Here is a 26900-nt window from a genome sequence, read left to right on the forward strand (position 1 = left end):
CAGGCCCCTTGCTCTGTGTGGCCCGCCTGGCTTCCGCTGCCCTCACCCAGCCCGTCCTCCCCGGGCCTCTCTTGCAGGCGGCAGCTTGCTGCAGAGCTCTGCGCCCGTGAACATCCCCGGCTCCTTGGGCAGCTCTGCCTCCTTCCACTCAGCATCCCCGTCCCCTCCCGTCAGCCTCTCCTCGCATTTCCTGCAGCAGCCCCAGGGCCACCTGAGCCAGTCAGAAAACACATTTTTGGGAACCTCAGCATCACATGGATCTTTGGGTAAGAGGGGGAGTGGTTCACTCAGGAGAACTGGGGCAGGAACCTGCGCCTTTAGGAGGTGCCTCTGGCCACCCCATCTACGGCATATCAGCTAGGCTGGGGGTTAGGGGAGAGGCCTTGGGCAAGGAGGCAGAGTCAGATTCCTGTCTGAGTGACCCTGGACAAGTGATTGAGCCTCTCTGCCTTAGTTTCCTCTGCTGTGAAATGGGTATAACGGCAGCATCCACCTCCTAACATTGTTGTGAGCATTGAATGGAGTAATGGGGCTGAAGTGCTAGGCACGAGGCCAGTGCAGGTGAGAGCAGGGGTGTCAGTCGCCAGGGCTGGGCCTGGTCTCTTTCACAGCATGGTTCTGTTCTACCCAGTCACCCCAGGCTCCGAGAGGCTGGCTGGCACCAGCCAGGTTCACAGGGGACCAAGGGAGAAGCCAGACAGGCTAACCCCTGGCTCCGGGTGCCCTTCCTGCTGGACAGAGGCTCCAGGGAGGACCAGGGCTGGCCCAGAAGGCTGTTTGCCCACAGAATTAGAATGGTATGGACTAGGAGTTCCTGAAGGCACTTCAAGGTTTAGTGGCTAGAAGAATGGCACAGAGGCCTGTGCCACTGTGGGCCGGCTGTGCATCTCCTCTTGTGTGTGTCAGGGGATGTTCTTGAGGGTGGGATGGGAAGCCCATGGCACCACCGCTCTAACTACCCCCAGCAGCTGCAGACACCAGGAGCTCCCTCCCCAAGTGCCGGCATTTTGCCCAGGCCCAGGGACTGAGCCCTTCAGAGTTCTGATTGGGTTTGGTGGCTTCCCTTATCTCATTCCTGATCCCAGAACAGCACATGGATTTCTCAGCGCCTTCCAGTGTTGAAGAGGCTGTTCTCTGTTACGTTGATTCTGTCAGCTTTAGGTGCTTGGTGTTGCATTTTTCGGACTTGCCCCATATTCGGATGGGATCTTTTTTTTTTTCGAGTAGGGTCTCAGTCTGTCACCCAGGCTGGAGTGCAGTGCAGTGGCATGATCGTAGCTCACTGCAGCCTGGAACTCCTGAGCTCAGGTAATCCTTCCACATCAGCCTCCTGAGTAGCTGGGACCACAGGCGTGCACCACCATGCCTGGCTTCTGGTGGCGTCTTGACTTAGCTCCACTTACTGGCCATACAGTCCTTCCTGCACCATGTGACCATTGAGCACAGGTGTATTGATACAGGTGTGAGGGCAGCAGTCCCTGCTGTCCAGCAGCTGTGGCCAGTGTGGGAAGCAGGGGTGCCCAGCCATTGGGATCCTCCTGAGAATCATAGAGGGGCCTACCTGGACAGCAGAGTCAGGAGAGCTTCTCCAACGGAGGAGGAGAGATGGGTGGGACAGGAGAGCTTGCTGCAGGGCTGGTCTCATGTGGGTGGGGTGACCCTGAGGTCTTCCTCTGGGACGGGGCAGATGGCTCAGACAGTGCATGCACAGGGTCTCCGCACAGGACCATGTCCCTCCTCTGTGGGTGCACTTGTGTGTCTCAGAGAGCAAAGCGTCTTAAATCTGGTTCTGGAACATCCCGGTTGGATTAGTGGGAAAGGGAGCAAGGAAGAAGTCACCAGAAAGTACATATGGGCAGAGTGAGGCCAGAGGTGGATATGGGTCCTTCTCGGAAGTCTGGGGCTGCCCTGGGGTCCAGAGCAGGGGGACCTGATGTTGGTAAACATGTGTTGAGCGAGTGAGCAGAGGGCAGCTGGGTTGGCATTGGGTGGGAGGCTATGCACGCGGCATAGTTGACTGGAAAGCATAGGCCTTTGGAACCACACTCTCTGTCTGTGTCCTGGCCCTACCACTTACAATTTGTGTGATTCTTGGTAACACATTTTATCCAGGGTCCTCGTCTGTAAAACAAGGGGGATGGCCCCAAGGCTCCCTGAGCTCTTCCTGCCCCAGCTCTGCCATCCGATGAGGCTCTGGCCTGTCTTTTCCCCTTTATCTCTTCCTGGGCCTCACATCAGGCTGTAAAAAGGCCTAAAAGTGAAGCCACAGTCATAAACTGCCACTATCGGGGGCCTGGGGCTGCTCTCACATGCAGTACTTCCTGAGTCCCCTGAGTTACCCTGTGAGGCCAGCGATGGGAGTCCCGTTTCCCACATGACGATGCTGAGCCTCGGAAGTTGAGTGGTACCAACTAGCAGGTGGCACTCAAGGTTAGGTCTGACTCCGCCCACGCCACCTGCACCTTCACAGCCTGCCTGTCCCTGCAAAATTCTCTGGCCTGACACTAGCTGGAGCCTTGCACACCCATCCAGTGGACAGCCAGTCCCTGGAACCCCTGAGGCAGGGCTGGCCAGGGCCTGGGCCCAAAGCCCTCCGGAGCTGATGTTCTTCCCCTCCTTGGGGCAGGTCTGAACGGGATGAACAGCAGCATCTGGGAGCATTTTGCCTCTGGAAGCTTCTCCCCGGGCACTTCCCCCGCTTTCCTATCAGGGCCAGGGGCTGCTGAGCTGGCCCGACTTCGGCAAGAGCTGGATGAAGCCAACAGCACCATCAAGCAGTGGGAGGAGTCCTGGAAGCAGGCCAAGCAGGTACCAGGCCCCGCGCCTGCCGGCCTTCCCCAGTGCCAGGTGGCATCCAGCCCAAGACCCTCCTTCACAGAGCGGGCGTGGGATGGGGGAAATCGGGGGCTTGAAGAACAGAGCAGAAACTCAGTTTTGTTCGCTTGCTCTCCGCCTAGGAGGACTTGCTTTGCCAGTCAGGACCCTGGGTGGTTACTGTTGTTGCAGGCTTCAAATTCCCTCTGTGAGCTGCTTGTAGTCTGTCCCAGGACCACCTGCCTCCTCCCAGTAGCCTTGCCTCTCCAGGGTTTCAAGCCCAAGGTTCTGGGTTCTGAAATGGGCCCCCTGTCCAGCTGCAGCAGGCTACCCTATGGGTGCTGGCCAGAATCCCAGCTCTACCCTGTGCCCCCTGCTGTGCTAGGCCCAGGCCCCTTTCCCTGGCCACAGAGGGGAGAGTCTCCTGCAGGTCCTGAAACCTCTGTGCAGACAGCATCAGCCTCCTCCTTGCCCTCCTCCCAGAGAGCCAACCCAGCTTCCCACCAGGCCTCGCAGCCAGAGTGGCCCCCAAGAGATGATGCTCTCTGGGGACAGGGGCAGGGCAGGGCCATTGTGATGAGACTGTATGCTGGGCCCACAGGCTTGTGATGCCTGGAAGAAAGAGGCAGAGGAGGCTGGTGAGCGGGCCAGTGCGGCGGGCGCCGAGTGCGAGCTGGCCCGGGAGCAGCGGGATGCACTGGAGGTGCAGGTGAAGAAGCTCCAGGAGGAGCTAGAGCGGCTACACGCGGGGCCTGAGCCCCAGGCCCTGCCTCCCTTCTCCGACCTGGAGGCGCTCTCACTCTCTACCCTCTACTCCCTCCAGAAACAACTGCGGGCCCACCTGGAACAAGTGGACAAGGTCAGCCCAGGTCAGGGAGCACTGGGTGGGATGCACGGTGGCCTCAGCAGCTCTTGGACTCTGACCCGGTGCAGGCTGCTCCAGGGATGGCCACCCTCCTGAGAGCCTCTGCCCAGCACTGGGCCAGCACTCAAAAGGCCGGCCTGCTGGGAGTGGGTGAGGAGAGTGCACTGGGGAAGGTGAAAAGGCTGGGGGTGAGGGGTGTTGGTGCCACCCCCAGCACCCCTGAGGGCGGCCCTGACCAAGCTTCACTCAAATGCGTCCTCCTGTACACCCTCCATGGAGCAGCGGTCCTTCCAGTGAGGCCCAGGACCCCAGGGCTACCCCTGCCTTCCCAGGTCTCCTGCTGGGTCCTAGGGGCCAACGTGGCGTGGTGGGAAGAGCTGTCTCCTCTGTTCTCGGGCAGCCAAGCCCCCAGGTGTGGCCCTGGGCATGTCCCAGCCCTTTCTGGGCCTCATTTTCCCCATTTGGGGATTACAAGGTCAAATAAGACTGGGCAAAGCCTCTGTGAGGGGTGGGTCTTGTGGCAGCCTGGCCATGCCCCATGCAGAGGTGGACTCTCAGCCTGCTCTCTCACCTGCCAACAGGGGTCTGGGAGCACACTGTGGAGCTCAGTACCTCAGTTTCCCCATCCCAAGGGGCTGAAGTGAGGATCAAGGGAACTCCTTGCTCAACTTGGGGCCAGACCCATGGATGGTGACCACAATGCCCCTTTCCCTGCAGGCCGTGTTCCACATGCAGTCGGTGAAATGCCTTAAGTGTCAGGAACAGAAGCGGGCAGTACTGCCGTGCCAACACGCTGCGCTGTGTGAGCTCTGCGCCGAGGGCAGCGAGTGCCCCATCTGCCAGCCTGGCCGGGCCCACGCCCTCCAGTCGTGACCCTGCAGGCCTGGCCCAGCCTGGCCCAGATCTTCTCACCTAGGACTTTTTAAAGTATATATATATATACATATATATATGAATATATATATATATATATGTGTATGTATGTATGTATATGTATATGATTATGTATATGTATACATTTCCGTATGTGTGCAGGTATGCGTGGTGGTGTGGACAGTGTCTGTGTGTATATCTGTACATAGATATAGACACACACTTTAAAAGACTTACCAAGCACTTTTTAAAAGAAGAAACTATTTTGCAGTCCTCCCCTACCCACTCCCTGCCCTTCCCACTGCAGAGCTGACATCCCCTCTTCCCCCACTGGCCTTTTGGCAGAGAATCTGTTTCTGTCTCTTTTTTAATGTAGGAACTAACTATTTTTAACTTCTTCCTGGGGCCTGAGCAGGGAAGGGTGGGACTGGAAGGCACTAAGGGGAGGGGAGAAGCCCTCAGGGCAGGCCCTGCTCCCCCTACCTCCTTGCCAGGGCAAGGGTGGAGTGTGGAAGACGTGGGTCCCCCAGAGCAGGCCTGGCCCCCAGCTGTGAGGGCCTCAGGGAGGCCTGAGGGGGAGTGCTGGGGGTCTCAGCTGGCTTAGCTCCTAGGTTTACCAAATGTATATTTAGTCTTGGGGAGAACAGCAAGGGCTGGAGGCCAGTGCTGCAGGGCCAGCCCCACTCCCGACACCTGGGCCCTTGAAGCTCCTTGAGGGGCAAGGCCCAGGAGTTCCAGCCCTCAGTTTCCTGAGGGTCCACCCTCAGTCCTTTCCCCCCGGACTCCCCACAAGAGCCTCCCTGACCCCAGGGCCGCCTACCAGGCTGGTACTCATTCTATGACCGCCCCCCCCCCACCAGCTGCCCCCAGCTCTCCCTGCCCCCTCCCCTCTCTGGCAGCTAGCAGGGCAATTGGCGGGGAGGAGTGCGGACTGAGGACCAAGGGGGCCCAGGCCCTGCCCTCCTACCCGGAGGGGCTCCGTATGCATTCCTTGGTGCTCTCTGAGTGCAGCTGGTGTCCCGCCCTGTTCTGGGCGGACGCCTATGTGCGTGTGTGTGTGCCTGTCCAGTGTATATTGTGTCTTAGCTTCCATTTTAAAAATTGTTCTGTACAGAGAGAGATGCAGCAGGGGCGGGAGGGCAGAGTGGGCGGAGGGGAGCAGCCGCACCCCCAGCACCGGGTGTCTGGGGTAGGAGAAAGAGGACTGAGAGGGTCTGGTCCTGACCCAGGCTCCCCCTTGGGCTCAGCACGAAAGGGCTTTCAATGAATTAAGTGAAAACTTTTTCCTTTTTTACAAAAATGCAAAAATCAACAAAGCTCCAAACCTATTGGAAATAAAATATGAACTTGCAGTGGTAGCTTGTTTACATGGGGGTGAGGGGGAGTGGGTCCCAAAAGACGGCCTCTGAACTATGAGGTGGGCCAGGAGCCCTGCCTCAGCCATGGAAACGGCTGGTGCCCACACCCCTGAGGTGTGGTAAGGCAGCTGGAGAGGGCTGGAAGCTTCCTGGACCCATCAGGCCCCAAGACAGTTCAAGTGCTCTCCGACCTAGGCCTAGGGGTTGATGACACAGGGACCCTTAGCCTTGGACACAAGAGGCCTCCCAGGCCCTAGGACTCTTTAGGGCTGTGTGGTTAGCGGTGACTGGCAATAGGGCCCCTAACTGTTTCTCAGAGGAACAGTGTCTTCCCAGCTGGGCATGGTGGCGCATGCCTGTGGTCCCAGCTACTAGGGAGGCTGAGGTGGGAGGATCACTTGAGCCCAGGAGGTCGAAGCTGCAGTGAGCCGTGATTGCACAGCTGCCTCCAGCTTGGGTGACAGAGAGATCCCATCTCAAAAACAAAAACAGAGGCGAAGGCGGGCAGATCACTTGAGGTCAGGAGTTCGAGACCAGCCTGGCCAAAATGGTGAAACCCCATCTCTACTAAAAAAAAATACAAAAATTAGCCAGGCGTGGTGGCACATGCCTGTAGTTCCAGCTACTCAGGAGGCTGAGGCAGGAGGATCCTTTGAACCCAGGACGCAGAGGTTGCAGTGAGCTGAGATTGCCCCATTGCACTCCAGCCTGGGCGACAGAGAGAGACTCCATCACAAAAACAAAAAACCCAGCACCTTCCCTTTGGGATGATTTGCTGGTAGGACCCAGAGGAAGTCCTGCCTTCTGCCTTCTTCACCCCACTCTGCCCCTGAGGGATGAGGGGCTGAGGCCTAAGAGGTACGTCCTCCCTCCCACCTCCTCAACTAGGCTGTGCGGTGGGGGTGAGAAAACACCCTGGTGGGATCCTCTTTGCATGGTCTCGGGCCTTGGATGTCATCTCAGCTAACCTCAACTCCTGTGCTCATCTTGTGCAGACTCAAAGGTTCCAACATGGAACCAGGGTCACACAGCTAGGATGACGTGATGACCAGGCCTCAGGTTCTGACACCCCCCAGGCAGGGTAGGGACGCAGCTCCTCTACACCCTACTGTCTCAAGAGCAGCCCCTCAGCCTCAACCTGCACCCCTGGGAGGCCCCCGCTCACTGTGCTCCCCCGAGGAACGGGTCCCTGTCCTGGGTGTCACCACAGGAACTGGTATGCCTGGTAAAGCAATTTATTCAAAGCCCACAGCCAAAAACCACCCTAGCCCTCCCTGCCTCTGCCTCAGTTATTTCCACACCTACCCCCTTGCTTTGTAGCTACCCCAAGGTGGGGGGGTAGCTCAAAGTCCCTTGAGGGCTGGGGAGGAAGCTACCTGGCCTGGCTCGCATTCCGGGCCCCACTGTAGACCAAAGGTATATTTTAAGAGGACAATGGATTGGTTTTTATTAATTTTTTTGCTAAGAAAGCTTCTAGGTGGCAGGTGCTGTCCGGGGAGGAGGCGTGCGCAGCAGACACAGCGGCCAAACTGTCCTTTCTGCTTCCGTCTGTCCGTGCCAGCCCCGCCGCCTGCCAGCTCTTGCTCCCTCAGAGCCAGAAGGTTCTTGGCTCCAGGCTTCCTGGCCTGGATGCTGGCAGCCCCTGGAGAGAGGACCCAGGCTCCCTCTAGTAATGGCCACCACCCTCCCCCCAGGGCAGCTGGAGCCTCATCTTGGGCAGGGTCCCCTCTCCCTTCCCCAGGAGACTCTGTGCCTGTAGCCCTGGTCCCAGTGAACCTGGCCCCCACCCCAGTGGCTGGAACAGGAAGGCCAGGAGGCAGATGGCCCAATCCCCTGCCCACCACAGCAGCTTTTCTGAGAGGCGGGTAGGGGCAGGGTTTCCTCCCCCTGGTGCTGGGATGTGGTGGAGACATTGCAGCCAGGGCTGGAGGCAGGGAGGCGGGAGTAGAGATGTCGCTGCTGAGCCCCCATCACCATGGGAGGCAGGGGAGGTCTGCACTCTGGGCACTCCGCATGCTGGGGCTCCCCAAGTGTTAGGCCAGGCTGGAGGGCCGCGCAGTGGCGGGGAAGCCCCAGAGCCTACAGGAAAGCCCTTGCAAGTCCCCACCGCAAACCTCTACGGCTACGGTGCAGGCCGCAAGGCATGCTGGGAGGCCTGCTTGGCCCGGTGCCGCCGCAGCCTCACAAAGACCTGGGCCTCTCGGTCACCCTTCCGGCCCTCCAGCAGCTGCAGGATTGGGTCCCCTGCGGAGAGAGGGGTTTGGGGGTCAGATGCCGGAGGAGAGGCAGTGCCTGGTGGTGGCAGAGAAGAGTGTGGCAGGGGGACACAGCACTGCTCCATCTCCCCGACAACCTGGAAAGAAACAAGTGACAGACCCGCACCAGCCCACCAGCCCAGGAGGTGGTCTGACACGCATCCGGTCGCGTAACAGACAGAGTGCTGCCGGGACACTGTCGTGACTGCAGCGAGGGGCTGAGACGTGCCTGAGGTTTGACTATTACTTTTTTATGTGAGAACCTAAAGCTAGCAAGTTAACCTTTTCATGCCTCGGTTTACCCATCTGTAAAAGAGTGCTAATAATATCTGCTTCGTTGGCTGGAATGCATAAAGTGCTTAGCACTTGCTCATAGTAAGTGCACAAGCATCAGACCGTTGCTGGTATCAAAAATGCTCTGCAGGGATGTGGCCCTGCCGAGTGAGATCTAGGCCCTTCTCCCCAGTTAAACCTCTTGGTGACTTCCCCATGCAGGGAGAGTCACGTTACACTTAGCTTGAAGTTCACTAGTCTCTTGATTAGACTGAGAGATGGGCCATGGCTGTCCCACTGGCTCCCATCTCCAGGGAAGCTGTTCTCCGACCCTGGCGTCACCTCTCTGGGGCCCCTGCCCAAGCTTTACAGGCTCCCATCCCTGCACCACCCTGCCCCGGGCTCAGGCCTACCATTGGGTGCGGGGTACGTGAGGGGCAGGCGGGTCTGAGGCACCTCACCAGGCTCCTCAGAGCCACTCAGCCCAGGCACCTCACGCAGCGGCAGGAAGGCCTCGCCTTCCAGGTCGTCGGCCCCCAGCGTGTCGTAGTCCAGCACGGTGAGCAGGAGGCATGCCCCAGCCTTGCGGCACGGCTCAGCAGGCACCAGGCTGCGGGGAGAGTCAGGGCTCTGCTGCCAGCCCCAGCACGGCCACCCCCAGCCTCGGCACATGGGTTCACCCACTTGGTGTTGGGAACCAGCCAGGGTTAGGACTGCAAAGCCAGCTCTCAGCCTGGCACCTCTCAGCCATGTGGTGCAATGCCTGCTCTGACCGTGGGCTGATGCTTTAAACCAGGGGTCCTGTGTTCCCCATTCACCTGTCCTGAGGAACTGGGAGCAGGTTACTGAGAACCTCAGAGACAGGACCCTTCCCTAGAAGTCCCTAAGTTAAACATGTGGGAGTCCACCCCTTCCCCTAAGGGAAGCAAACTTTTTTTTTCTGAGACGGAGTCTTGCTCTGTCACCTAGGCTGGAGTGCAGTGGCGCCATCTTGGCTCACGACAACCTCTGCCTCCCGGGTTCAAGCGGTTCTCCTGCCTCAGCCTCCCGAGTAGCTGGGATTACAGGTGCCCACCATCATGCCCGGCTAATTGTGTATTTTTAGTAGAGACAGGGTTTCACCATGTTGGCCAGGCTGGTCTTGAACTCCTGACCTCAAGTGATCCGCCCGCCTCGGCCTCCCAAAGTGCTGTGATGACAGGTGTGAGCCACCGTATCCAGCTGCAAACTCTTGTCCCAGGTGCCCTATCCCTTGGGCCCAAATGTGGCCATCTCAGGGGAGCCCCTTGGCCCCAGCCAGGAGGAGCAGGCCTGAGGGAGCCCGGTGGGGGGAAATGAGGGGAGGGACTGGGAGAAGAACGGGACCCACTCACAATTCAAAGGTCTCATCAAACAATGGGTGAAGGTCCTTCTTGTGCTTCTGGGTCTCCCGGGCGGCCAGCTCAGGGAACTCATGCCTGGGTTCCAAGGTCAGCTGGACAAAGGGGTCGCTGGAGCCTGGTAAGTGGCCAAGGAGTGTGTGTCAGCTGAGGGTCTCCCAGGCACCCCACCCCCACAGCTATGCTCTGCTCAGCGGCACTGACCCCTCCTGGTAACTGGAGGAAATGCACCCAGAGCTCCTGCAGGGTGAGCGGAGCTCCCAGGGTCACTGAGACAGGAGGGCCAGGACGGGACCACGGAGAGTGGCCAAAGGGCAGCCTCCACTCACCGTTGGAGTCCAGGGGCAGCAGGCTGGAGGCGCTGAGCAGCTCCAGACGCAGCTTCTGCTCAGATGCACGGTAGGAGGCCTTGACTGTCACAGCCCCCAGCTCCTCAGAGGTGGTTTCTGCCTGGGGTGGGGACCAGGGGCAGGGTCAGCAGGGACACAGCGGGAGCGAGGTGCTCCAGGGCCTGCAGAGGGCACAGCGCGAGGGAGGGGCCTCACCTGCTGCTGGATTCGGCTGCAGAAGTACTTCCGGATGAGTTCCCGGCTGGAGGCCGCCTGCAGCTCCAGGTCCCTCTGCAGAGCCTGGGAACACATACAGCTGAGAATCCACCTGGACTGCACGTCCAACCACAGCCCTGGCCTGCCCTCCAGTAGCTCACCGTCAAGGGTAACATGTCCGTTTGAAATGGAAAGTATTGGGTCATGGGACAACGGGCTGGGGCCACCCTCAGGCCGGCCAGACAGCAGGAGAGGCACAGATAGGGCTAGCTTCACGGGCGTGCTTCCCCGACCCCACCCCGGCCCCTCCACCGCCCATGCAGGCACACAGGGCCCCTGTGCTTAGGAGGACCCAGGCTTGGTTTCAGGTTCTGTCATCACCATTCTAAAATTTGTAATAACTTTTGAATAAGGGGCCCAGTTTTCATTTTGTACTGGGCCCCATAAATTATGTAGCCGACCCTGGACATAGGTGAGTGCCAAAAGGAAGGCTCCCCGGACCTCCTACGGGGAAGCTCACCCAAAGCCCCTACCTGGAAGGTGGCAGTGTGCAGGGCCTCAGGCGGCAGGCCACAGCCCTCAGCGTGGAAGCAGATCTCCAGGTTCTGGGGGAGACATCAGAGGTGACCCCAGGCACCCTCCCACCAGGGTTATCATTGCTGTGACCGGTTCTGTTACCTGCAGGGCAATCTTCAGCCTGTTGGAAGCCAGGGATGAGCTGCGCTGGGAGGCGGCCGCCTCCACCAGCACTGTGAGCGTGTGGGTCCAGAGCAGGGTCAGGAGGCTGGGGCGGGGGCCGGAGGGATGCAGACACAGCACGGCAGGGTGGTGGCGGAGGAGGAAGCAAAGACGCTCTTGAGAAAGGGGAGGCCTCAGGGACCCAGCCCCACCCCAGCTCCTCCCACCCCCAACCTCCCCCTCCGCCTCCCACCCCAGGTGAGGCTGGGGAGAGGGTGGGTACAGGACCAGCAAGGGGCAGGTGGGATCAGTCCTATCCAACATACACCTCTCAAACTCAGTGAAGAACCCTCCCCAGCAGACTAACGGAACCCACAAACAAGGCTGGAGACAGGGAGGAGGCCAGGCCCCCTGTGACAGAACCATGATTTAAGACAGGAGCAAGGCCGGGCGCGGTGGCTCACGCCTGTAATCTCAGCACTTTGGGAGGCCGAGGCGGGCGGATCACAAGGTCAGGAGATCGAGACCATCCTGGCTAACATGGTGAAACCCCATTTCTACTGAAAATACAAAAAATTAGCCGGGCGAGGTGGCAGACACCTGTAGTCCCAGCTACTCGGGAGGCTGAGGCAGGAGAATGGCGTGAACCCCAGAGGTGGAGCTTGCAGTGAGCTGAGACTCTGCCACTGCACTCCAGCCTGGGCGACAGAGCAAGACTCCGTCTCAGAAAAAAAAAAAAAAAAAAAAAAGACAGGAGCAGGCCGGGCGCGGTGGCTCATGCCTGTAATCCCAGCACTTTGGGAGGTCGAGGCGGATGGATCAGGAGGTCAAGAGATTGAGACCATCCTGGCCAACATGGTGAAACCTCGTCTCTACTAAAAATACAAAAATTAGCTGGGCGTGGTGGCGTGTGCCTGTAGTCCCAGCTACTTGGGAGGCTGAGGCAGGAGAATCGCTTGAACTCAGGAGGCGGAGGTTGCAGTTAGCCAAGATTGCACCACTGCACTCTGGCCTGGCAACAGAGCAAGACTCCATCTCAAGAAAACAATTAGCCAGGCATAATGGCAGGCACCTGTAGTCCCAGCTACTCAGCAGGCTGAGGTGGGAGGGATCACTTGAGCCCAGGAAGATGAGGCTGCAGTAAACCGAGATCAAGCCACTGCACTCCAGTCTGAGTAACAAGAGTGAGACGCTGTCTCAAAAAAAAAAAAAAAAAAAAGCATCGACCGGGCGCAGTGACTCATGCCTGTAATCCAAGCACTTTGGGAGGCTGAGGCAGGCGGATCACCTGAGGTCGGGAGTTGGAGACCAGCCTGACCAACATGGAGAAACCCTGTCTCTACTAAAAATACAAAATTAGCCGGGCGTGGTGGCGCATGCCTGTAGTCCCAGCTAGTCGGGAGGCTGAGGCAGGAGAATCGCTTGAACCCAGGAGGCAGAGGTTGCGTTGAGCCCAGATCATGCCTTTGCATTCTAGCCTGGGCAACAAGAGCGAAACTCCATCTCAAAAAAAAAAAAAAAAAAAAGCATGGCCAGGCACAGTGGCTCATGCCTATAATCCCAGCACTTTGGGAAGCCAAGGTGGGGTGATCACCTGAGGTCAGGAGCGAGAGACTCCGTCCCCCCATCAAAAAAGTAGTTAATTAATTAATTTGTGCAACACATTAAAGTGCCCGTTATGTACCAGGCACTGTTCTTTTTAAATTTTTTTTCAGATAGGGTCTCGCTCTGTCACCCAGGCTGAGTGCAGCAGTGCCATCACGGCTCACTGCAGCTTCCACTTTCTACGTTCAAGTGATCCTCCCAACTCAGCCTCCCAGGTAACTGGGACTACAGGTGTACGCCACCATGCCTGGCTAGTTTTTGTTTTTGTTTTTGTTTTTGTATAATTTTGTAGAGACTGGGTTTTGCCATGTTGCCCAGGCTGGTCTTGAACCCCTGGGCTCAAGTGATCCACTCACCTCAGCTTCCCAAAGTGCTGGGATTACAGGCGTGAGCCACCATGCCTGGTGGTGTTCTAAAGGCTCGTGAGACAGCACTGAGTAAAACTTCCCTCTTGGTGGAGGTTTAACTCTGGTTTATGTGAAAAATATGGTCTAAGATCAAGTCCAACAGAGCTTAAAGGTGAAAAAAATAAATAAAATGTTAAAAACAGGCTAGGTGTGGTGGCTCACGCCTGTAATCCCAGTACTTTGGGAGGCTGAGACAGGCGGATCACGAAGTCAGGAGTTCAAGAACAGCCGGACCAACATGGTGAAACCCCGTCTCTACTAAAAATACAAAAATTAGCTGGGCTTGGTGGCGGGCGCCTGTAATCCCTGCTGCTCAGGAGGCTGAGGCAGGGAATCACTTGAACCCGGAGGCGGAGGTTGCAGTGAGCTGAGATCGTGCCACTGCACTCCAGCCTGGGCGACAGAGTGAGACTCTGTCTCAAAAAAATAAAAAATATATATACATGGTTTAAGAAATAAAAACGGCCGGGCTCCGAGGGGCCCTAGCTATGCCTCTGGGGGTGGAACAGAACTCTAGGAGAGCTGGCGGCCTCTTCAGGGCCCAGGTTCCACAGGGAGGTGGGGCGCTGTCATCATCATCGTCACTACAGCTAATAGTCACTGACCACTTCCTTTGTACTGACACCATGCTCAGCACCTCACATGACCCATTTAATCCTCAGCAGAAGCCAGAACTATTCTCATCTGCACCAGGAACTTGCCCAAGGCTGCTAAGCAGTGATGAAGCCGGAGTCTGAACCCAGGTGGTCCAGAGCCCATGTGCTGGACTCCACCGCCTGTTGCCTGGCATGCTGGGTCCCTGCTATAAGACACCCTAGCTAGAAGTTCTCCCTGCAACGTGGGCGGGGACCACCTGTAACCTAATGGGGGCAGAGGAGCAGTCAGGGAGGCCCTGAAGACAGGCCTGGGACTAAAGGAGAAAGGACAGGTAGATTTTGGCTCAGCCTAAGGAAGAACTCAAAGCACTCAGAGCTGGGCAGCAGGAAATAGGGAGGCCTGCGACGTGGCAAGCTCCCCGTCCCTGCAGCGAGCCTTAGCAGAGCCTGTTGCACCCTGTAAGGGAGGTCACCAAAGGGATTCACCTCCACCCCTCAGAACGGATGCTGGGGCCCAGGAAGGAGGGGCTGTGGGAGGAGAGGGGGAGGTGGTGAGCGCGCCCAGGGCAGGGGCTGCTACAGACCTACTGAAGTTCTCCTGCACCAAGTTGGTGTTCATGTAGCAAAGCTCCACCTCCAGGAACTTCATCAGGGGCAGAATGGCCTGGGGAGGGAGACGGGGAGCGGGTGTGGCTCCGGCCCATGTTGGCCCCACCCCCATCCCCTTCCCCTGACCTGGAGGGAGGAAACAGGGCCGGGAACCATTCTGTGAGAGCAGTTTGTAGTGTCTGTAAGAGGCCGGCCTGCCCACCTCTCTGCCTTCCCCTCTCCGTTGCTCAGCCTGTCCCAGCCACGCTGGCCTCCTCTACAGCCCTGGAACCTTCCAGGCATGGTCCTGCCTCAGGGTCTCTGCCCTTGCCGTTTCCTCTGCCTAGAATGCTCTTCCCCTAGAACTTCTCATGGCTCCTCCCCTTGCTTCCCATAGGTCTTCACTCAGCTGTCACGGCCTTCCCTGGCCACCATCTAAAAATACAACCCTCTGACACTTCCCACCCACTTCTCTGTTTTAACTTTTCTCTGTAGACTTATCATTATCTAGCACACTGCATGTGTGTGTGCGCGCATACACGCCTGTGCATAGAGTTAATAGCTATAACTATCACTATAGTTATGGATACTCACTATGTAGCTCTTTTTTCACCTCCACTACTAGAATGTGAGCTGCAGGAAAGCAGGTATTTTGTCATATTGTTCACTGACCTATCCCCAGTGCTTAAATCAATGCATAGGACAAAGTGGATACCTAATAAATAGTTGATGAATGAATGAATATTCTTCTACCCTCCAGTCAAAGGTGTGCGTCATGATATGCCCCCACTTACAGGTCAGCTGGCTTGTGTGAACAGGACGGCAAAGCTAGGAGGCAGCTGAGAAGGATGTGCACCCTCGCCTGTTTGGCTGCAAAGTCTAAGCCCTCCCCAACTGCAGCCCCCTCATTGACTGTCAGTGCTGGGACAGCTGGTGGAGTGACCCAACCCATTCCTGTGAGCATCCCAGGAGGAAACTGAGGCCCAGGGAAAGAACATGCCTTGCCTAGTCTGGGGGACTTATCTTTGACACCAAGGCTTTCAATGACCCCAGATCTACAGAGCTGGCAGGGCGGTGAAGGCCAGCAGGCAGAAGCGCCACTTACATCCTCAGGCAGGACGGACTCCCTGACGCCCACCAGTTTCTGGATGTGCTTGGCGATGCCCACCTCCAACTGGAGACACAAAACGGAAGAAGGGGGGAGGTCAGGGCATGAGTTGGGGATGGGAGAGTTCCTTAGAGCCTGAGTTTAGATGCAGGAAGGGGTCAGGGCTGGACATTGGCCCAGGTCCTGCTGGAGCCAGGCAGGCTGAAGACAGGATGGGATGGGGTGACTGTGCGGTTGGACAAGGTACCTGCTCGGCCAGGGTGCGGACGCCAGTGCGGATCTCATGGCCCAGCCCAGCCAGCGCGCTCTGCAGCTGGGCATGCAGCGTGTTCTGCAGCTGCCCCTGCTCCAGCACGGCCCCTACCCGCTGCTCCAGGGCCTCCCATGCCAGCTGGGCGGGCAACTTGCCGATCACCAGCCGCAGCTGCTCCATGTCATTCACCACCACACACAGCTGGGACAGAGATGCAGAGCTTCCTGAACTGTGCCCAGGCTGGTCCCCACACCCAGCCAGACTCCCAGCCCCAGCTCTGGCCTTACCATGTTGGCTGCCTGGCCTTGGTCCTTCTGGCCTGAAGAGAGCTCACGGGCCCGGGCCTTTATAAGGCTGCAGTACACCAGGGCCAGGCGACAGGTGTCCTAGGGTGGGGTTGGACAGAGGGAACTGATCCATGGGTGGGGCATCCAGGAAGGGCAGGTGGGAGGGCATGGGCATTTCAGCGACTTGGGGGATTTAGGATACAGGCTTTGGGAGGCTGCCTGGGTGAGAGCACGGGAGAAACGGTGGGTGGTAGTGTGGCTGTTCTAGAAAGAGGGGGAAGGACACATGGAAGATGCCACACCTCCACAAACTTGACAGTAATCATGAAGGCCTCCGCTGGGTCTGGCCAGTCCAGCTGCCGGGCAGTGTGGCTGATCTGGGCAAAGCAGGTGGATAGATCCACCGCTGATGTGCTGTGCTTGGTCAGTTCACCCAGGGGCACCAGCTGGGGGAAGAAAGGAGGACTCAGGATACTGCCAAATCCACCCCCTTCCCTCCTTCCTTCATTCATAGAGCAGCTACCATCACCAGGCACAGAGCTGAGCAGGGAGCTTCACAAGAGACAAGCACGGCTCCGCCTAGACCCCCAGGCTGCAGGATCTCAGGCAAAGTGAAGCCACAGCCCCAAGGATATCCAGAGGCAGCGTTTTGCACAAAACTGGCCTCAAGTGCACCCAAAAGGGATGTTCAGAGCAGGTTACCGGCTTTTACTACGCTTTGGAGGTCCAGGCAGAACCCAAGCCTCAACCCCAAACCAGGGCCCCGACCCCCGCCCTGGCCACGCCCCCACCTCATCCATCTGCACAGCGCGCTGCACCCGCGCCAGGGCCTCGTTGTATGTCTTCTGCAGCCAGGAGGGGATGGCCGGCTGGAACCAGCGGTGGAAATTATCCAGGGCCAGGACTCCATCCCTGGGGATTGCCGGGGCTCAGCGTCGGGAAGGCTGGGGCCACCATGGGCCCTGGGGCCTCGTCCACCCTCCCGTCCCCTGTGCCCCTGCAGCTGCCCACAATTGGCCTGCTGCCCACCTCTCTGAGGAGCTCAGGCGCAGCTGGCAGAGCTCCTTGAGGCTGATGTAGAGCTGGAACAGACTCTCGCCCATCTCTGGGGACACTGCATCACCCACAGCCGTAGTGTGATCCTGCACCCGCTTGGCCACCTGCAAAGGAAAGGGGTGGAGGGCGGGGCCCACAGCTCTGTTGCAGGGCATGCCCTAGAGACAGGGGAGGTACTCACCAGCCACTGTAGCTCCCGGAAAGCCATGGAGAAGAGGTGGATCTTGAGGGTACTGGAGGAAAGGCAGCAGGTGTCACCCAGTGGCATACGCCAGGGTCCCCATGGTTCCGGCTCTGAGGCAATGCCCCACTACCTCCCGACCTGGCTATCTGCTCACTTGTGGAAGATCTTGTCCCATGTGCGCTGGCACTGGTGCAGGTCACTAATGACATCCTGTACCAGGCCCAGCAAGGCCTTGCCTGCCTCCAGGATGCCCTGCAGAGACAGAGGTGGGCCGGGCAGGGCTGCCAGAGGCAGGCACCACCCCCCGTGCCCCCCTGCCCTCCCCCTTGCCCAGCCCCTCACCTGCACCATGGGTTGATGGTGCTGTTGCTTCAGGTGAAACCATTCAGTGGTTCCAGTCTGTCGACAAAGAGGCAGTGAACAGGGAGGGATTGCCAGGCCCAGGAGCTGGTCTCCCCCATCCCCAGCGCGAGTACCATACCTGTAGGGCCTCAGTCACCAGCTGGGGCAATGGGGCAGTGTTGGGGCACAGCTCTCCGAAGGCCTTCATCTTGCACATCTGTACCAGGACCCTGCAAGACGGAAAGAGCTGTGTCGAAAGTGCCTGCTGCCCCACACTGCACTCACTCCTCCAACAGGCTTCTCCCACTCCTGCAGGCACCCCAGCTGCTCCCTCATCCCTAACCCCACCGAGGAAGGGGAAGGCAGCCACTGACCTGAGAAGAGACTGCAGCCGGGCTGGGGAGTCCGAGACAGAGAGGGGGAAGATGGAGCGGAACCTCCGGATGAGGGAGAGGCCGTAGGTCAGCAGGGAGCTGAATGAGGTGGCCAGCTCCTCCTCCTGCAGAGCCAGGAGATGCTTTAGGGGCCTAGACAGCCGCTGCTGCTCCCCTGCCCCTTCCCTGAGCCCTGCCTGCCCAGCGCCCCTTGCCCACTGCATACCTACCTGTTCTGCTTTGAGCCGACCCTGGATCCACTGGTACTCGATGCTGGTGATGGGGTGCAGGAGGCAGCTGCTGGGGAACTCCAAGCTCTGGTAGAGGCGGCTGTAGGCCAGCCACTGCCTGCAGGCAACAGGAAGCCCTCAGCTGGGCAGGGAGGACGGAATCACCTTCCCCTGTTCACCCGGCCTCAGGTGGGGGGAATCACCTCCCTCCTCCAGGGCCCCTGGTGGACAACCATCCACCAGTACAGGCTGAAAACTAGTGGCTCAACAGGACACGCGGGATTTTTTTTTTTTTTTTTTTTTTGAGATGTAGTCTCACTCTGTTACCCAGGCTGGAGTGCAGTGGTGCGATCTCGGCTCACTGCAACCTGCGCCTCCTGGGTTCAAGCGATTCTCCAGCCTCAGCCTCCCAAGTAGCTGGGACTACAGGCATGTACCACCATGCCCAGCTAAATTTTTTATTTTTAGTAGAGATGGGGTTTCACCATGTTGGCCAGGCTGGTCTCGAACACCTGACCTCAAGTGATCCACCCGCCTCGGCCTCCCAAAGTGCTGGGATTACAGGCGTGAGCCACTGTGACCAGCCAGGATTTTTTTTCTTTGTTTCCATAGATGCTTTTCAAATTGCCCAGACTGAGATCTTTGTGATTTTAAAACTTCAGGATTTCTTGCTGTTTTTGAAAAATTGGATTAGCTGGGCACGGTGGCTCACACCTGTAATCCCAGGACTTTTGGAGGCCGAGGCAGGTGGATCACCTGAGGTCAGGAGTTTGAGACCAGCCTGGCCAACATGGTGAAACCCCATCTCTATCAAAAATACAAAATTTAGCTGGGTGTGATGGCGGGCACCTGTAGTCCCAGCTACTTGGGAGGCTGAGACAAGAGAATCACTTGAACCTGGGAGGCAGAAGTTGCAGTGAGCTGAGATTGTGCCATGGCACTCCAGCCTGGGCAACAAGAGGGAAACTCTAGCTCAAAAAAAAAAAAAAAAGAAAAGAAAAGAAAAGAAAAATAGGATCTATGGACCTGAGCCTTCGTGCACATGTGGCAAGCATCAGCGAGAACTTCCTTTCAGATGGTTTGGGGGGATGTCACACAAACGTCCAGTGGGAGGGCAGAGGATGGGGGAGAGGAGCAGCCTGGGGACAGGCCGAGGTCCCTATTGGACACTGCAGCCACCTGCATTACTGTGCTTGGGCCCTGCAGGCAAACCAGGCCCCTCCCCATCTGGTGCCTGCTCCAGTCTCCAGCTGCACCACCATTCCACCCTTGTCTCCAGATCACCCACCTGCCTGAGGTCCTAGCAGTACACAAGCTGACCCCAGCCCAGAAATGCACTCCCCTGGGCTCCCTCTGCCTCCCATTCAGACTCCAAGTCGCAGCCCAGGCCTGAGGCGGCATCCTGCTCCTGTTCCTCCCCTGGCCAGCACCTGGATGTGTCCCACCTCTTTTTTTTTTCTTTTTTTGAGACAGAGTCTCGCTGTGTCGTCCAGGCTGGAGTGCAGTGGTGCGATCTCAGCTCACTGCAACCTCCACCTCCCAGGTTCAAGTGATTCTCATGCCTCACCCTCCTGAGTAGCTGGGATTACAGACGTGCGCCACCACGCCTGACTAATTTTTGTATATTTTGTAGAGATGGGGTTTCACCATGTTGGCCAGGCTGGTCTCAAACTCCTGACTTTAAGTGATCTGCCTGCCTCGGCCTCCCAAATTGCTGGGATTCCAGGCGCGAGCCACTAGCCCAGCTGGCTGTGTCCCATCTCTGCCCTACTCACATGCACTGGAATGGCTGTGACCCCCTGTGCCCTCCCCGGCCTTCCTAGGACTTGACGTAAGTGGCCCTCAACATAGATCTGTCCTTATCAGCACGTAGTTTTGCTGAGTTGAAGGCTATGGCATTGGGAAACGGGGCTGGGGTTAGGGACCGAGTCCAAATTCAAATGCCCAGGACTCAGGAGACGAAAGCAACTCAAGTGGGCCCAGTGGCAGCCATGATGGGCAGAGGCACACACATCGCTCTGCTCTGTCCACTCAAAAAAGCAGCAAAGGCTGGGCACGGTGGCACGCGCCTATAATCCCAGCACTCTGGGAGGCCAAGGCGGGCGGATCACGAGGTCAGGAGATCGAGACCATCCTGGAAACCCCGTCACTACTAAAAATACAAAAACTTAGCCGGGCGCGGTGGCTGGCACCTGTAGTCCCAGCTGCTCGGGAGGCTGAGGCAGGAGAATGGCGTGAACCCAGGAGGCAGAGCCTGCAGTGAGCCAAGATCGTGCCACTGCACTCTGGCCTGGGCGAAAGAGCGAAATTCCGTCTCAAAAAGAAAAAAAAAAGCAGCAAAATGGCTGGGTGCGGTGGCTCATGCCTATAATCCCAGCACTTTGAGAGGCCAAGGCAGGCAGATCACCTGAGGTCGCGAGTTCGAGACCAGCCTGACCAACATGGAGAAACCCAGTCTGTACTAAAAATACAAAGTTAGCTGGGCGTGGTGGCGCATTCCTATAATCCCAGCTACTCGGGAGGCTGAGGCAGGAGAATCACTTGAACCTGGAAGGCAGAGGTTGCGTGCAGTGAGTCAAGATTGCACCATTCCACTCCAGCCTGGGCAACAAGGGTGAAACTCCATTTCAAAAAAAAAAAAAAAACAAAATGATGGCCCTGCAGTTCCAGCACTTGTGTTTCATGAGAAGCTGAAGATCTGGATGGTATGTCAAATCTCCAGATAGCTTTTTCTAATATTTTTTGGAAATGAGGTCTCACTCTGTGGTCCAGGCAGGAGCGCTGGTGTGATCGTAGCTCACTGCAGCCTTGAACTCCTGGGCTCGAGTGATCCTCCTGCCTCAGCCTCCTAAAGTCCTGGGATTACAGGAGTGAGCACTGCATCAGCCGAATCTCTAGACTTTTTAAAGTTGGCAACTGATTCAAAACTTAAAACACACATTTTGGGCCAAAGGGAACTCTGCTGAGAATTACACTTTGGGCTACCAGCTTGGGCAGGGGGCGTGGGGGGCTGGTGGCTCAGGGGTTCTGCCCAGGGCTGTGTACTCACGCCATGGACTGGTGGAAGTCGGACAGGTCCTTCTGTGTGGCATGCAGAAAGAGGATGGTGGCAGCCTGGGGACTCAGCGACCCATCCCAGGAGGTGCTTCCTGCCTGAGGGGAGCAGGTAGAGGAGTGTCAGGACCTGAAGGGCAGCCCCGGCTGCGCCCAGCCCCGGGAGGGCAGTACCTCGTGCTGGGTGACCTCGTGGGACACAAGCTGCTGCAGGAGGTGGAGGTGCACCGTGTAGCTGGGCTGCGAGCGGCTGGCCGAGGTGGCTCTCTGCAATGAGGCCTCTGTGAGCAGACAGGGCCTCATACCTGGTGCAGCCAGCCCCCCAACCCAGCAGACCACCGCAGGAGCTGGGCACAGCCACTGGCCCAGGACCCGACCTACCCTCTTGTGGATGAGTTGGAACTGGAGGTGGCACTGGCCGCGGTCTGGGTAGGTCTCAGTGCGGGGTTCCAGGGGGTACCACTGGTCCTCTCGGCAGTGCAGGTCCTGGCAGCCGGGGATGCCCAGCCCGTGAGCGTCAGAACCTCACCGAGTCAGGGGCAGTGGAGGCGACAGGAGGTGGACCCCAGGCTCAGCTTTGTGAGGACACAGAGCCTCTCCCCAGAACCCCTCCCAACCCCCTCCCTCTGCCTCGCTCCTGGGCCCCTTTCCTCATCCTCCTCACCTGTAGCCTCAGAACCACGTTCCCCAGAAAGTCGTCCTGGCCTTTGTCCTTCCGGGCCTCTTTAAAGATCCTGCATCAGGCAGGGTCCCATGAGGGGGACGCAGCAAACGTTGGAAGGGATTAGGCTGGAATCTACCCCCCGCCGTGGCCACCTGGACCCCAAAGGAGCCTGCACTCCAGCAACCAGTGTGCATGTCAGGGGATGGAGGGCAGAAGGAGCCCCAACCCCTTCCCTGTGAGCCCTGCAACACACACCTGCGAAGCCCATGCAGATCCGTGAGCTCCCCAAGCTTCTGTCGGACAGACTCCACAGTGTCCAGGTCCCTGGAGGGACAGAGGTTTGAGAAGGAAGCAGAGAGAGTGCCTGACCTCTTCCAGGAGGAGGTTCCGCCTCTCTCACCCCAGATCCCTTCCCTTCCCATCCCTAGGGGCAGGCCAGGTCACTCACCACATGTCCAGATGAAAGCTCGCATTGGTGATGTCCTCAAACTCCCTGTATGGCGAAAAGGGCATGGTTGAGGGCCCTGGAGGGTGGATGCCCCCAGATGAAGCCATAAGTGACCACAGCCCAGAGCCATGGAGTTGTAGCCTATCCCTGCCAAACTCCTCTCCTCCCAGCCACATCCCTGCCTTTTTTTTTTTTTTAGATGGAGTCTAGTTCTGTCCCCTAGGCTGGAGGAGTGCAGTGGCAGGATCTCAGCTCACTGCAACCTCCGCCTCCCTGGTTCAAGCAATTTTCCTGCCTCAGCCTTCCAAGTAGCTGGGATTACAGGCACCCGCCACCACACCTGGCTAATTTTTGTATTTTTAGTAGAGATGGGGTTTCACTGTGTTGGCCAGGCTGGTCTTGGGCTTCTGAGCTTCTGACCTCGTGATCTGCCCGCCTAGGCCTCCCAAAGTGCTCGGATTATAAGCATGAGCCACTGCGCCTGGCCATTTTTTTTTTTTTTTTTTTTTTGAGACAGAGTCTCACTCTGTCACCCAGGCTGGAGTGTAGTGGCGCGATCTCGGCTCACTGCAATCTCCGCCTCCCAGGTTCAAGCGATTCTCCTGCCTCAGCCTCCTAAGTAGCTGGGATTACAAGCATGCACCACCACGCGCAGCTAATTTTTGTACTTTTAGGGGAGGTGGGGTTTCACTGTGTTGGCCAGGCTGGTCTCGAACTCCTGACCTCAGGTGATCCACCCGCCTCGGCCTCCCAAAAGTGCTGGGATTACAGGCGTGAGTCCCTGCACCCGGCCCCCACTAAATTTTTTTTTTTTTTTTTTGAGACGGAGTCTTGCTCTGTCACCAGGCTGGAATGCAGTGGCGTGATCTCGGCTCACAGCAACCTCCGTCTCCCAGGTTCACACCATTCTCCTGCCTCAGCCTCCCGAGTAGCTGGGACTACAGGCATCCACCACCACGCCTGGCTAATTTTTTGTATTTTAGTAGAGACAGGGTTTCACCGTGTTAGCCAGGATGGTCTCGATCTCCTGACCTTGTGATGTGCCCGCCTCGGCCTCCCAAAGTGCTGGGATTATAGGCGTGAGCCACCAGGCTCGGCCTTTTTTGTATTTCTACTAGAGATGGGGTTTTGCCATGTTGACCAGGCTGGTCTCGATCTCCTGGCCTCAAGTGATCTGCCCACCTCGGCCTCCCAAAGTGCTGGGATTACAGGTGTGAACCACCGCACCCATCCCTGCCTCCTTTCAGGTATGGCTTCAGGCACCCCCAGACTCACCCACAAGGGCCTGACCCTCCTTGCCTCATCAGCACGCGTGGCATTGATGTCGTTCTGTCCCATCTGACCTACTGTCCATCTAACGTGCCTAGAGATGGGCTTCTCCAGTCTTTGTCCAGGGCCAAACCCCCTCCCCTGAGCCAGGACGACCTACTCATCTCATTGTCTGGGGGAGACCCTGCCACCCAGGAAAGACCTGGACAGAGTGGGGGCTGGAGCACGGCCACGTACAGGATGAAGGTCTCGTCCCAGACGGGGTTGAGTGTCTGGGTGATGACCTGCGTGCGGTGGGTCTCCTCCTCGGGGATGGTGTGCCTCACCACAGCCTTCTGCCGCTGCCGGGACCCGGGGCTGCCCCCCGGCACACCTACCCCCTGCTCAATGCCCAGCAGGCAGTAGGGGTCGCTGAACCCTGTGAAGGAGTGGGGAAGACGAGGCAGCCAGGGAGTCAGCTGGGTCCCTGGGAGAGGCCCTCATCACCCCCGCCCAGGGCTGAGCCTCTTCCTGGGGAGAGGGAAGGGGACCAGCAGCATGGGGGGCCAGCGCTACAGGGCTTCTGGGAGGTGGGTGCTCCCGCCAAGAGTCCTGGGCCAGGCTGTGATGGGAGAGGAAGGAGCCAGGAAGAAGCTCCTCGGGGACCCCACCCCATGCTCACCACTGACATCTTTGCCCAGAATGCCCTTGGCCTGTTTCACTGTTGCCTTCAGACAAAATATTGGCTTCTGGAGGAACAGGAGAGACGGCCTGAGTCCCTGAGGGGGCTGGTCTTCCCAGGCCCCTCCTTGCCCAGGGTGGCTCTGGCCCCAAGTTACCTCAAGCTCCCTGACTCGCTGCAGCATCTGCTGGTGCTCCTCGGGCTCCACGTGGAAGGCCTGGTGGGGAGGCAGGCGGGTGGGTGGCTGGGGGCACGGGACAGGGCAGTTGCAGGAAGCGGGGTGGGGTGGGAGCCGGGCTCACCTCCTGCAGGTATCGCAGCAGCTCAGAGGCCTCCGTCACATGGTTGGGCTCAGGCTGACCCAGGCGGTGCAAGACAGTGTAGAGTGCGTCCTCGTAGAGCAGGGCCCGCTGAGACACACGGGGTCACCTTGGGGACCCCACCAGCCACCCCTGGCACCAACACCTCTCGCTATGGGCAGGACAAGGGGCGGCTTGTGCAGCGGAGGGAGTTGAGACCCAGGAGCCCCCTGCTCACTGCAAGTTGCTTGCTGCCATCAGCGTCGACCAGCAGGAGGACACACAGCCGCCCTCCCCACCTCTCTGCACCCCAACACTCCGACTCTTACCTGCTCGGGGGAGAAGTGGTGGGACGGAGGCCGGATCTGCAGAGCAAGGTGGAAAGGCAGAGTGTCCCGGGAGGCCCAGAGCAGGCTCAGATGGACAGGAACGGCTCCTCTGAGGCCTGAACCAGGCCAAGGGTATGGGCGCCCCAGCACCCCAGCCTCCAGCCCCACTGATGCCCCGCACCTGTTCCCCCAGCAGGCCTCCTGGAGGTCTGTCCCCGGGCCCGCCGTGGCTGAGGTCCATGGGCTCCCAGCAGCGTGAGCCCTCTGCACCCGCACCCCACCTCCTTCCCTTCCCCAGAGGAAACAGCTCTGCTTATCAGTGGCGGCTGCTCCTCACCCAGCAGCGGAAGTGAGGCTCGGCAGTGGAGGTGAGGGGGGTGCCATGCCGGCCTAGGGGTCTGCTGCTCCCCAAACAGCTCACCCCACAGCAGGGACACCCCCACCTAACGGAGTCGGCTCCTCTGAAGCTGGAGGAGCAGGGGATGGGGTCAGGCCTACCGGGAAGGAGGGGTTCAGAGAGCCTCAGACCACAGGGCCTGAGGCCCACCAGTGACCCAGAGTCCACCTGGCAGCCCCTGCTCTGCTGGCCCAGGGGGCTCTCCCCAGGGTGGGGTAGGCGGGGGAGGGTCCCTGGTCCCCAGTCCCAGCCTTTGAGAGGTGGGGCCAGACAGCAGGGCACCCGCACCCGAGACCACAGTGCTCCCCAAGGCCAGCTCTCTCCCCAGTGAGGTCACTCCTACCTCCGGGGCCATTTGGGGCGGGGGATCCTGTGGATCTCTGACTCTGCGGCGCCTTATCTTGATGGCCTGGCGCAAGAGGGGAGGGCGCTGCTGTGGATGGGAGAGGAGTGTCGCCATGGTGGCCTTCTCTGCCCTTCCCTGTCCGCTGGTGCTGGGTGAAGACAGCGAAGCCACAGGATTATGCAAAGAGCCTGGGGCTGCCACCCTCTGTCAGGGGAGGTTGTAGGGAGGGCGGCTGGCGGGGGACGGAAGGGTGAGGGTTTCACCGCTTTGGAGAGGCGGTCTCCCAGGCCCCCTGCACCTTCCCCAGCCGGGATCCCTACAGGACCCTCCTCTGGCTGGAGCAGAAGGTGGACCCCGTGGGCAGGCCTGGCCCCGCCCCACCCTCCCACAGAGGCCCTAGGAAGGGGACAACGCTCTCAGCAGGGGGCGGGGGGGCCCAGAACAGGCGGGCAGCATCCTGCCCCATCCATGTGCTGTGCCCAGGCTGGGCTGGACCCTGAGGGAAGCTGACCTGGGCCCGGGGGGGTTCTCACCCCACTTCCTCGAGTGCGTCCAGACGTGGGGCGGGGCGGGGTAGGGTGGGGTGGTGCCCAGGGTGAGGGCTCCCAAGAGGCGTCTCCCTGGAGGACAGCCAGTTGCTCAGCCTGCCTGGCCCCACAGGTGACATTCCATGGAGATGACGGGGCCAAGCTGTGCTGGGCAGGGACAGCCCTGTACCCTTGCCCCCACCTTGGCAGTCAGGAGGGTGCTCCCTTCAGACGCCCTTGAAGGGGGCTTAGCCAAGTCCCAGAGAGCTCTGGGCCAGGCCGGCCAGGAGGAGGAGGCAGAGCGACTGCTGCCCGATCTCTCCTGAGGACAGACTTGGCTCCCAGAGGACAGGAAAATGCGCCTCAGCATGGGGCTTTCCTAGAGCTCTGTGGCCTGCCCACCCTGTGCCCAGTGCTGGGCTGGGGGACTCGGGGGCGCGTGGGCCTGGCTACGGCCTTTGGCCATTTCCCACCCTTCTGTCCCTTCAAGGTCACAGCAGGGCACGTGACATAGGTGGTGGCGAGCCGGCTCGGCTACCTCAGTGTCCCTGTCATAGGTCCTGACGTGCTCCAGGGCTGACTCGGCCTCCTCCCTCCGGCAACCAGGACTTAGGCCAGGGCTGCCATTCCTCGAGCCAGCAGGGGACAAGGTGGCAGCCCCAACCCCTCCCATCAAAGCCAACTCTGGGCCACATCCACCTCTGTCCCAGCCAGGCCCTGGGGACTCGGTGGGGGAGGGACACGGCTGCTAAGCGATGACCGTAAGAACCGGCTCCAGAGGCCAGAGCTGTCTTGGGGACCAGACAGGCTGGGCCGTGAGAATGGGGATCCTCCCG

General features: G+C 58.9%; 2 protein-coding genes and 1 pseudogene across 7 annotated transcripts in view; 1 reads left to right on the forward strand and 2 right to left on the reverse strand.

Annotated features, from left to right (window-relative positions):
* The window catches only part of UNK (unk zinc finger), a 40990-nt gene extending 35086 nt beyond the window's left edge, over nt 1-5904 (forward strand). For all 5 annotated transcript variants that reach the window (XM_009252046.4, XM_063718949.1, XM_063718950.1 and 2 more), the window contains 4 exons: nt 78-266; nt 2627-2808; nt 3416-3673; nt 4397-5904. In XM_009252046.4, the coding sequence (XP_009250321.1) occupies nt 78-266; nt 2627-2808; nt 3416-3673; nt 4397-4552 (785 nt within the window). In that variant the 3' untranslated portion in view covers nt 4553-5904. The remainder of the gene's footprint in view (nt 1-77; nt 267-2626; nt 2809-3415; nt 3674-4396) is intronic.
* Nucleotides 262-2632, reverse strand: LOC129051430 (uncharacterized; annotated as a pseudogene).
* A 1427-nt stretch (nt 5905-7331) lies between the features above and the next one.
* On the reverse strand, nt 7332-26054 carry UNC13D (unc-13 homolog D). 2 transcript variants are annotated; one of them, XM_054537347.2, is made up of 33 exons: nt 25535-26054; nt 24795-24830; nt 24469-24576; nt 24324-24383; nt 24167-24233; nt 23743-23923; nt 22237-22281; nt 22044-22112; nt 21789-21858; nt 21506-21610; nt 21299-21391; nt 21120-21223; nt 18071-18188; nt 17841-17965; nt 17606-17696; nt 17467-17523; nt 17279-17376; nt 17122-17173; nt 16914-17044; nt 16676-16796; nt 16187-16330; nt 15885-15983; nt 15592-15798; nt 15342-15410; nt 14233-14312; nt 11041-11146; nt 10896-10967; nt 10363-10446; nt 10147-10267; nt 9812-9935; nt 8852-9048; nt 8025-8154; nt 7332-7552 (listed from the first exon to the last, which is right to left on the reverse strand). In XM_054537347.2, the coding sequence occupies exons 1-32, from the start codon at nt 25649-25651 to the stop codon at nt 8033-8035; spliced, it is 3273 nt and encodes a 1090-aa protein (XP_054393322.1). In that variant the 5' UTR covers nt 25652-26054; the 3' UTR covers nt 7332-7552; nt 8025-8032. The 2 variants fall into 2 exon arrangements, with proteins under 2 accessions (XP_054393322.1, XP_024090692.1); XM_024234924.3 differs by having other exon boundaries at nt 7332-8154.
* Between the last annotated feature and the right edge of the window lie 846 nt (nt 26055-26900).

The sequence above is a fragment of the Pongo abelii genome, chromosome 19 (assembly GCF_028885655.2).
Source record: "Pongo abelii isolate AG06213 chromosome 19, NHGRI_mPonAbe1-v2.0_pri, whole genome shotgun sequence".
Taxonomy (NCBI): Eukaryota; Metazoa; Chordata; class Mammalia; order Primates; family Hominidae; genus Pongo; species Pongo abelii.

What these genes read in the sequence shown, in the direction of transcription:
- UNC13D (XM_054537347.2), bottom strand. Translation starts at nt 25,651, where the DNA reads ATGGCGACACTCCTCTCCCATCCACAGCAGCGCCCTCCCCTCTTGCGC. An exon ending in TGGTGACTGAGGCCCTACAG is followed by an intron (nt 17,524 to 17,605) that starts GTATGGTACTCG and finishes CTTTGTCGACAG; the next exon opens with ACTGGAACCACTGAATGGTT. An exon ending in GTGCAGGAGAACTTCAGTAG is followed by an intron (nt 11,147 to 14,232) that starts GTCTGTAGCAGC and finishes CCCCCGCCCCAG; the next exon opens with CCTCCTGACCCTGCTCTGGA.